The following is an 11,456-nucleotide window of genomic DNA, read 5'->3' as shown; positions in this document are numbered from 1 at the left end:
GCTCATTTTAACTATTTTGTATCAGGGTGCAGCTAATGATTATTTTCACTATGGGTTTCTCTGCTGATTATTTTCTGCATGAATCATGAGAAATGCCATCACAATTATCCAGAGCCCAAAGGGAAACCTTCACAGTGCCTGCTTTGTCTAACCAACAGTACAAAGCTCAAAATTATTACAAATAAATTAAAATAATTAAAAGGAAAAGCAACAAAACTTCACATTTGTGAAGGTGCATTTTTCTACATGAAAAGTGACTTAAACAATCAAAGATGTGGCCAGTTAATTTCAACGTCAATCTAATAATCTTGTTTAAAATGTTGGGTAGTTTAAATTATAACAAAACATATTTTATGAAGTCGTCATATATTTTGTAAGTAAAAATCTTAATTTGTGAAGTAACTAGTAACTAAAGCTGTCAGAAAAATTACAATATCTCCCTCTGAGATGTAGCGGAGTAGAAGTAGCAAGTTGCATGAAAAGTGAATGTACTTAATTACTTTCCCCCTCTGATTATTGCACCAAATTACTTCATGATAAACAAAATACCAGGTACTGAGCCACCTTTAATCACTGCAGGGGAAATAACTTCACCGTGACCACACTACCCACAATACACACAGCAGGCAGCAGAGCAGAAGGGTCGAAATTGTGGGTACATTTTATTCTATTCATGGACGTAAGTCTCATTTTAATTCATGTTCCTGCAATGTTAATGAAGTTAGCGTGTTCTGCAGTGTGGCGTGCTATGTTCCGGTAGTTTCACATGCAATTATCACAAGTGCGTTAGACCAAAGAGGTTAGGTTTGCTTTCAGTGACATTCCTTCTCTTCCGAGTGCTTGGACAGTCTAATATAAAGTGATACTGCTTGTTGCACCTCCACTAACAGCAATAGACGGAAGTGACGGAGCCCCTCTACGCCCATACAGCGGTGCCTGACTTGTAAAACATTATAGTGGGGAAGAGCCTGCCAACACTGATTTGGCCAATGTGGCCAGCAGAACATCTTCCCATCCACCTAACTGTCCCTAACACACTGGCAAAAGTATCTGTTTGACTAAAGCAGAACGGCTTCAGGTGAAGCAGGTGGACTGTGAGGAGACTGATGATGAGGAAATAACACACCCAGTCACCTTTACCTCGGTTTGTTCAGCCACGGTGGCAGAACAGTAGGTCATCAATGGGGGAGGGGATGATCTGGCAAACTGCTAAGAATGACAAAAAAAACCTTAGGATGGTTTTGTGCACGACAGTGATGTAACAAAGGAGCTATTGTTGTTTTTTAACCCTTTTTGTTTTGTCTGACAGGATTCGAAGTGAAACTGCCTCTCTATGGTCTTTTGGGGGAACAGCTCTAAATGTGGACAACCCTCAGTCCTCTATGGGCTTCTATGGTATGTTGCTGCGTCAGGCTGTTTTCACAAAAGGGCCCTCTGCTCGTCAGGTATAAAAAGGAAGGTTTCCAACAGGTAGAGAAGCAGTTCAGCTCCAAGTGCAGCACCACCAGCATCACTTCTAGTGACAACACCAGGCAAAGATGACCTCCAGCAGCATGAATATGATGGGCAAAATCATCTTCTATGAGGAGAGGAACTTCCAGGGCCGCTCCTACGAGTGCATGAACGACTGCCACGACATGTCCTCCTACCTGAGCCGCTGCCACTCCTGTAGGGTGGAGAGGGGCTGCTTCATGGTCTACGACCGCACCAACTTCATGGGAAACCAGTACTTCATGAGGAGGGGCGAGTACGCCGACTGCATGGGCATGATGGGCATGAGTGACTGCATCAGGTCCTGCCGCATGATCTCCATGCACAGGGGGTCCTACAGGATGAGGATCTACGAGAGGGAGAACTTCCAGGGACAGATGTATGAGATGATGGAGGACTGCGATAACATCATGGACCGCTACAACATGTCCAACTTCATGTCCTGCCACGTGATGGAAGGCCACTGGCTGATGTACGAGCAGCCCCACTACAGAGGAAGGATGGTGTACATGAAGCCTGGAGAGTACAGAAACTTCATGAACATGGGCTGGAGCGGCATGAGGTTCATGAGCATGAAGCGCATCATGGATTCCTACTACTAGATGATGACGCATGACGGTGCAGCCATTGTGACTAATCTGTGTTGACAGCAGCAAATGATTGAAACAGATTGACGACCACTGAACTGCACATACAGATGTCTTAGGGGGCTGGCTTATTATGAGAATAATAATAGCCACTAATAAAGTCTGTTGGAGTTCATCATTTTCTTTTCTTCTATTTTTCTTTTTCTTCTAATTATTTCTCTCTCTTCACAATTTCTAAAGTACCAAACGTCCTACTTACTTTCCAATATCCCTGACCCGCTGATTTAGACAAATTAAAGTAAGTTTGTCAAAAAAAATTCAATTCAATATCCCACAAATCTAGGTAATCTTTTGAGCATAGTGAGCCCTGTGTGACATGGGGAATCAGCCCCGAACACCTCTGAGAACTGCTTCTGAATGTGGATTGTTTCTACATTTGTAAAAGCCTGTATTTTAAGCAACAGAATCTGCCTATATGAGAAACATATTACATACAGTTTTGTGAACTCTCCCATCTTAATCCAGAGCCTGTATGTTTTACATGTAAAGGTGGCAAGCTTTAACTTTTTAGCCTATTCATAACAATTCTCTCTTAACCTTCTTGTTTGTAAATTTAACCTGGAACAGCCGGACCTGCTAAGTAGGTAATCTCTTCACATTTATGTTAATTTTGTTCTGACCTTTTTCTTCTTTTTTTTAAATCAAAAGGAACCATTACACAGTATCAATAAATCACTGGACTAATAAGCTGTGTTAAGATGAAGCTATATGCATAAAATCATACCAGTAACCAACTCTACAATGAGTAAATGCATTCTGGGTTATTTGAACATTAGGCTGGTTTTTCATACTTCATTCATAATTCATACGATTGTAACACCAACCCAAATGGATAGGTGCTTTAAATACAAGCTGAGTCAAGAAGTACTGATCTGGATCTGAATGAATGCCAAGCTCATTTAACAAAACTATCAATGGATCAATCAGCCCTGGGGTCTAGTCCAATTCTGTCTGACTTTTAGAAGAAGTGAAGAGCTCTTCGACTGACTGATGCTGGCCAGTGCTAAACCATCAGCAAGAAAGGTTAGAGACTACAAACTGATTGTATGAAATGACTCAGATGAATTACAAATATTTACATTTTAAGATAATTATCTTCTCACACCAGCGGGAAGGGGATCTTCCCAAATTATATTCAAATCCACGAATCACACTGGAAAGTATACTGGCTATGCAGCTCTCTGCATTAATCTTAGGTCCTGTGTTTGTGGGAAAAACCTTGCTCCCGTGTTGAGCTTTTGACCTTGTCTGCTCTTTTTCTCACATTATCAGGTATAACAGCGCCCATCCCTCCCCGTCAGGCCAAATTAGAGAAGAGATGAACAGACCATTAATCAGGCAGCCTCATACAGGCAGGGAGCTGGGATACAATAAGTTGCTCCTCCAGGGGTTACTATGGCTGGGTTATGGGCTTGGTTCAAAGCACCAGTAATACTAACCTACATATTAATAAAGTATGGGGTTTTAACTTTAATAGCCCAAATCCATGTACTATTAAACGACTGACTGTAAGTTAGGATGCTGCTCACAAATGGCTCATTGAGACCTTAAAGTTGTAAAAGAATAAAGCCCTGCTACAAGCAGCCAATATGGTAGATGAGAAAAAAGACGCAAAATGAAAATGTATGTCCAACTATCACCTGTAGTTTTTGCAGTTTGGCACTGCTAGCCAATAACTAGCTTAGTCAGTATGTAAACAAGAGCTGTCTGGCTGTTTAGCATAGCAGTTTCTACTTCTTTTTCTGCCTGTCTCTTGTCTTCTTCCATACCAGTGCACAGAAATGCAAAACTTTAAGCTGCACTAATTCATATTTTTATACTAACAACGGATCAAGTTACTATGTGTAATGTGATAGAGGTCACTCATAGAGATAGCCAGACTAATGCAAATGCATATTGAACCTCTCAGTTCGTTTTTCTAAGGGGCACAGACCGAAATTAGATCGACAGGCCTAGTCAGACACTTGCTCAAATTACAGCTAAAGAGTACACTAAAATGTGTTTCTGAAAACATTGTAGGCCTGAAATAGGCAGTGCAGGTACAGAATTTTGATTCATATTTGATCAGTGCTGCCAGTTTTGACAGTTTGATCTGAGTTTAGTGAGCCTGGTGTGTTGACTTAGACAAACCTGCAGACTGGACGCAGGTCCTGGCTTACAACCAATTAGAGCAACAAAATGTGCGATGTGTGCCTTTTCAAACTGGACTGGTGACTCTACTGTTGGTCATCCTATCATTGTCACACCGTGTGCCTGCCTGCCTTTTTTAGTTCTCAGTTTTGTTATTTCAGTCTTTTCTGTATCTGTTGTGTAGTCTATGTTATTGTTTATCTGGTTATTATCCGTCAGCTGGTGTTTTGGTATTTTCCTGATTTCAGTTCTGTTCCAGTCTTACAGTATTACACTGACATGCTTGAGTTCTGTCTGTTTGCTAGATGTCAGATGCTAGATGTTCTCTGCCAGTTTCATTATTAATCTGATCATTCTGCTTTAGTCTCTGTTTAGCCTTTATTATTCCTCCGCATCTTCAAGTTACTTAGTATCTGTCTTGTCTCGTACCTTAGTTCCTTGTTCAGTGTCTTAGTTCTTAGTCCTGTACCTTAGTTCATGTTTTAAGTGTTCACTCCTGGTCTGTGTACCTCTGTGTTGTTTTGCCCATGTCTGCTCTGAGTTCTGTTTAAATCTTAGCTTCAGTCTGTGTTCCTTATTATTAGTGTATTCGTGATCTGTCTACTTGTGTCTGGATTAGTTTGTTGTTTTTACTATTCTGATCTGTTACTTCTTACCTTGATATAGTCCATGTTTAGTGTTCTGCAACTTGTGTTATGTTCCCCTCCAGTAATCTGCCTGCCTGCCCGTCTCTGTTTTCCTCTGCTTCCTCTCTACCTGCCTTGTTAGTCCTGATCCCTGTCACCTGTGTTGCTGCCGCCCTGCTCGTTAGCCCCTAAGTATAAATGTTTGGTGTTTCTGTTCATTCCCCGTCTGTCATATATTGTGTGCACTACCAGTTTCCTGTACTGTGAGTTTTGATCATGCTTGTTTGTCGTGCTTTGTGGATTAAAATCGCTGAACTGCCTCTGCTCTCTCTGTGTCTTGCATTTGAGCTCTCACTTCATCGGCGCTCATCCATGAACCCTGACAATCATATGTACTGATAAATGGTTGTGATTGGTCTGACAGGATCCACTTTGAGCGTTTTAGCCTCTTTTAGATAATTGTTTTGGTTTTTCAGCCTGCCAGTCTGCTGTTTAGTTCAGTCCCAGAGCTCTCATCAACCCTGTTTCCATTAAACCGCGGGCAGCTGTCTTCAGCAAAATCATCTGATGAACCCACTGTACACTACCTCTCCACATCAAACAGCAGACAGATAAAGTTAGTGATTAGCGGGTGCACACAATGAAGCATTTAGCAGATAACAGAGCCAGATATTTTTTAAGCAGTTGGTGTAGAGTGGAACAGAGCTAACAAGAGAGTAAATATTTCATTTACATTTGTCAGGTGGGCAAACACAACTCCAAATAAGTGCTAATGTTGCTACAAGTCTTTGTAATAAGCAAGTTAGTCACATAATATATAAGATGACAGACTACTAAGTCATTTCCTCTAATGCAGGCACAGAATGTACATTTACTTTGGCAGTCAGATGGCTCTGGTCTTTGTGGTGCAATCAAACAGTTAAAAACTTAACAGTTATAATGAAGCTATGTGTGGCAGTGCATCAGTGTTTGTTAGCTGTAGTTTTTTTAAGCCGAACAGGACAAGGAAGACCAAAGACAACTGCATGGCCCACAGCACGGGTGGAGCAATAATTTGACAAAGTTTAGAGGACTTTCTAATGCAGTGTTTCTGTCTATTGTGTGCCCCTTAGAGATCAGTAGAAAATAAAGGAAAGGGGCAAAATATCCCTATTCACATCCATTCAAGAGAGAAGACAGCCATCTGCCAAATGTCTCTTCAAATTAACTTGGCATCATTGAAGGCAATGATAGTGCAGGACAAAACTATACAATGTTGCAGCCATTACGGCTGGTACATCAAGTTCTTCAATTGAATTATTTCCTCCTCTTACTTTTCACACATCTCTCAACAAAAAGCTGAGACTCAGTCTGACAAAATTTTTGTCTGAGATGAAAAAAAGGAAGCAGACAACTGCAGAAATAATTAACGGATTGCACTGAAAATATCTGTTCAATGTTTTAATACTGCCTTCTGTGGTCTTGGGCTGTGATTCAATGTGACAATCTCCTTTTTGGTCAGAATCATCCAGTTGGAAAACGATGTGAGCAGGCTAATCCGAAAACAAACAATGACTTCATCTATGTGGATCCTACTATCTATATGCCTGTTAATTTGAACAGTGACACAGATTGAAAAAAATACACGAGACTTCCTCTAAAAGGTTACAACTTGGCAAAGATAAGAGAGCTGAGAGTTACTTTGTAGGTTTAACAAGTCTGCAGGCCTAATTGGAAATTGCACCAAGGTTAGTCAAAAACCTCTTAAAAAGAGAACAGCCTGGCAGGAGAGGACTGCTATCCTGGCTTTGTAAGTCACATCAACAGAAGGCTCTAACCATTTGAAAAACACCACGGGGTGAAGGAGGCCAGCATTTTCTCAGGCAAAAACAGGTACTAGGGAAACCAAACCAGAGCGGTCATCACTACACTCGACTACAGCACTAGCAACGAAAATTGGAATCATATGAATGATGGTTGCCATTCGTAGTCACAGGAATATTTGAACAATGGTGGGAAAGGATTAGACACTTTAGGGGCTTCTGGGTGGTTCATTGTGTGTGGAAGTGGTGTGTTCAGCCCACAGCCTGTGCTCACATTAACTCACACATCAGTCTGTGATCATGGCACAACTCAACAGCTGGCCTACAATTGGCGAGTCTGGATTTATTAGAAGGCTTAGAGGTGCTGGGAACTGGGGGCTGGGGGATCAGTCTAACACTGAAAGCCCTCCCAAATATGCAGAGGAGAAAAGTTAAAAAAAAAAAAAAAAGAGGGGAAGACTGCTTCAAATAAGAGCTTGTCGGACCGTTCAGAAAACATCTGAAACACCTTTCCAACTTCAGAGTTGGGGGGTGGCTGCATCGGACAATTTTTTATGTTTACAAAACCAACCACCCGACAAGCTCACCCACTTTACCAGGCCAGTGTGAGGAGGTAGGACAGCAAACAGGGTTGAACGTCTTTTTCAGGGACCTGCACAGACATTTTGGTGGGCAGGGGCTCAAGCAAAAAAAAGGGCACGGTCTTCTTTAGTATTCACTAGGTTTATCTCAGGAGCAGGCGACAGAAAAGCAAACTATGCCACAATGTGCATGTTTTCTATGCTACTGGTTTCAAGTATATATTTATGACTTAGTTTCATTAATAATTTGTTTATTTTTCACACGGCAATAAATCGTTTAAATTCTTTTGGTGTTATTGGAATAATTCACATAAATCTTCACACTAAACTGTGGCATTGGGCTGCAGGCATAATTAAAATAAATGTTATTTAAATACTTTTACTTTTTGTTTCACAAGCAAGATGCCAAATGAGCAAAGATAACCTTCAGCTTCACACAGCCAAGCAACAGAATACTGAATTGCCTGAATACATTAATGTATTGATCAAATACTTTATTATTGTTTCTATTATATTACATTTGCCATGCACATGCGCGCGCGCACACACACACACACACACACACACACACACACACACACACACACACTTACTGATGGTGACATGGACTTAGTTTCACATGTGAGGGAGGGCTGTCTGTATTATTTAAGGATCTATCAGCATACAACAAACTAACAGAATGGAGAGTTATCAGATGAGGAGCCGACCATCAAAACTATGAAGTTACTCTTTAAGGCACTTTTTCATGGAGCGGTCAATTTTGAGACTATGATCTGTTTTGCTTCCATGTCTTTTACTATAATGGAAATAAAACTTGAATAGGCTACACCTTTAGATGGTGTTGGTTTTAAGCCTAATACCCTCGGTCTATTTGCATCTGTAGATTTATTCTATATTACCCAAAACAAGCTAATCTGCATATTTACACAGCACATTTTAGAGGAAAATAGCCAACTCTTGATGTAAGTCATTAAGTTCTGTGGTGATATGCTTTAGTTATTTTCTTTATCACATTAACCTGCAGTGACTTGTCAAATGTGTGCAAATTGGCGCATTTTAATTAGCTAGTCAATGTGGCGATTGTGATGACGTTATTAGACACAAATGTTACTGTGTTAACCTGTAGTGTCTCCATCAGTACATTAGGTTGTATGGCCATGAGATATTGACTTAGCTAAACTTCATCGGAAGTTTTGGAACTCCAAAATCTCATCTTCCGACATGATAGCCTATTTAGATTTTATTCCCCAATAAATGTGTTTGTTTGACAGGGAATCTGTTGCAAACAGGAATAAATATACTGTATATTTATAACATGTTCGGATGAGAGTTTCACCAAGATGTAACTTTCCTATAACAAAAAAAAAAAAAAAAACAAATCAGGATTTGACTTTAGGGCAAGAGACCAGACAAATGTCCTTATAATAAGGGTTGAGTTATCCTTTGCTATGGTTCCTACAACTCCATTGTAATGTTATCTGTACTGCCAGACATGGCACTAGGTATAGCGCTAGGTAACAAAAAACATTTGTGACGATGTGGGTCAGAAACATTTGCAGTCATAAGATCAGACAGATTTGAAAACAAACAGCCAGGTGGGCCTTAACTGGTAAGTTGTAATGAATTGGAATGATCATTTAAGTAGTGAAAGCTTGTGTAGCAGATGAACGTAAGTTGTGGACAAAAATAGAACTTGTTTACTGCCTTGGGTTGAAAGTTTGTCTCAAGGATTTAGTTTAAGAGGTTGTACTGAAAATGGAGTAGGTACCAACTCTCTATAGGGTTTCTGACACAACGAAAGGCATTTATTAGCATTCACTCGGGGGAGCTTGGGACAAAACGCATTATGTTTTCTTGTTTTTTTGGACCTTTATATCCATGGTTGTCATGGAATAAGGCTGACCGACTGGAAAAGCTTGTTTATGGCAGAGAAAGGAGGCTGAGATGGAATATCAGACCAATTACCCTAAGGCCAAGGATAGGGTATGTGGTGCTGCAGTGGCTCTTTCATATTGACTCATTGTGTTTTTTGCAAAGATACATGAGGGGAAAAAAATGTGTGAACTTGTATAGAGCTGATATTACAAGAGTGAGAAGAATCTTATTTCACACATTGACAGAAGCAGACAGCTGCACTTGAGTAGTCAGCTGGTACACGCAGACTGTGTCATTTTAACCATCACATTAACAGCTCTTTATTGCAGCATTTTGTCTGTAAATATTTTGACCATTCTGCCTATTGCCACTTCTTTTAAGGATACAATCTGGAACTCATTTGACCATAACATTGAGATTAGCACATGGGGAAACACAGCGGGTTTCTGGATGGAAAATGATAACTTTGGGGCTTTCTTGACATGCCATAAGACCAAGGGTCCAGTCTGAGAAACAAGATTTATCTGCAATCTCACTGTACCATGATGTAGAAGAAGTGGAACATTGTGCATTATTATTTTCTAAGATACACCTAGGATTTAAATAGACTTTCAATATGACTATTTTTCTTGCCAAGACAAAAGAGACCGAGCACGTTCAAGCTATATACAGTTTGTATCAATACTATACTGAAGATTCTCAGTTATCTAAGGAAGGTTAAACCAAGGCCCACTGGACTTGGTTGAAGATGCTTGAAGATGTTTCCCGTCTCATCAAAGAGGCCTTTTCAGTTCTCAATATTTGACAGAAAACAAAAACTTCACCAAAATGTATTATGGGGAAAAAAGAATACATAACCCACCTTAACATATAAAGCTTTTGTTCGAAGTGGGATCACACACACACACACACACACACACACACACGTAGTTACACACTCTGAACATGGTGGAACTTTGGATTGGATGGACTATGGAATTTCTTTCCATAGCTGATCTCCTTCTGAAAAGTTATTGTAAAAAAATCACGTATACATTCGCATTAAATTACCTCTGAAACCATTTACACTCTTAGTCAGACCAGATAGCCACCTGATTTCATACGAGTCATCCATGTGTTTGTGTCAATGGATTATTTTTAGTTAGATGGATAAAATGTAATTGGCACAGGTTGAGGAAGCCCATTTATATTTACTCATTTTAGCTGACACTTTTATCCAAAGCGACTTACAATTGCTTTAGATGTCAGAGGTCGCACGCCTCTGGAGCATTTACATTATGAGCACTTAAGTAAAAAGAAGAATCAATCAATACAATACAGCAACATGTACATAATCCTCAGATCATCCACTTAAAACTGAGAAAGGGTATCAGCCAGGGCTACAGTATGAAATAAATACAATATAAAAGTATAAAATAGATAAAGCCGGGGAGGCGAGAGGGTGCCGTGGAAGATGCCTGAGAGGAGAGGGCAGGTAGGCAAGCCCAGCTGACAGGACGGAGGTGAGTGGACCAGGTCAGAAGCAACGACGATCAAGCAGAGCAAGAGATTTGGTGGAGAACTGGGGTTAAAGTACTGTCAGAGATGAGGTTGATTGCTGGCAGTTGTGGCAGGCAGAGGAGGTGGCTGATGAGGTGCAGGTGCGGACTGTCAGCTGGGCTCAGGAGCAGATAGAGGAGGAGACACAAACGGAAAAGAGAATTACAAGAAAAAAGGAGAAATAAACAGGAAACTCACCGTCGGCCGGGCTGCCACCACAACAACCAGCACTTTTTTTTTTAATGATTAATATGAAATAGATTTTATGTCAATGTAGAATTAAAACTCAGCACAGCAGCGATTGGAGAATGGCGGTATTTCCCATATACTGCTCTGATGCCAAGAGCATATTAAATATACAGTATGTCCTGGTCATAAGAGTAGGTTAAGTGTGATTAGCAGTAGACTTAAGATGACTGCTCTAACTACCTTGCTGGCTTTGCTTCATTGATTCTTATTCTGCTGTAACAGCTTATTAAGGTACATTACCACTGAAGTAAGGTTGATCCAGATTTGCATGTAGAGAGGAAAAAAGCAAGATAGATGCAACCAGATTTGTGATCTGGCTAATGGAGACACATCTATGTGTATGCATTTTCTCAAATAAAGTCAGTTGTACATAAAATGTTGGTCTCGGATGGGGGAGAGTTAGCCACGGATAAATAAAGGATGGTCCCAAATACAGGCCAGGAAAAAAAAAAAGGTCGCATAAACTGCTGGTGCCTGTAATATAATTTGCATGCAAGTAAGTAAATTCAACAATAA

General features: G+C 40.4%; 1 protein-coding gene across 1 annotated transcript; it reads left to right on the top strand.

The window, feature by feature from the left end:
- The first annotated feature begins 672 nt into the window (after nt 1-672).
- On the top strand, nt 673-2,093 carry LOC119908467 (gamma-crystallin M2-like). The gene has a single exon (XM_038726162.1). It carries the CDS (start codon nt 1,539-1,541, stop codon nt 2,091-2,093), a length of 555 nt encoding a protein of 184 aa, XP_038582090.1. The 5' UTR covers nt 673-1,538.
- Nucleotides 2,094-11,456: the final 9,363 nt, after the last annotated feature.

The sequence above is a fragment of the Micropterus salmoides genome, unplaced genomic scaffold (assembly GCF_014851395.1).
Source record: "Micropterus salmoides isolate LMB-PRFRI ecotype aquatic unplaced genomic scaffold, ASM1485139v1 Ms_hic_scaffold_18, whole genome shotgun sequence".
In the NCBI taxonomy this organism is placed as follows: domain Eukaryota; kingdom Metazoa; phylum Chordata; class Actinopteri; order Centrarchiformes; family Centrarchidae; genus Micropterus; species Micropterus salmoides.
This window is presented reverse-complemented; position numbering and strand designations above follow the sequence as displayed.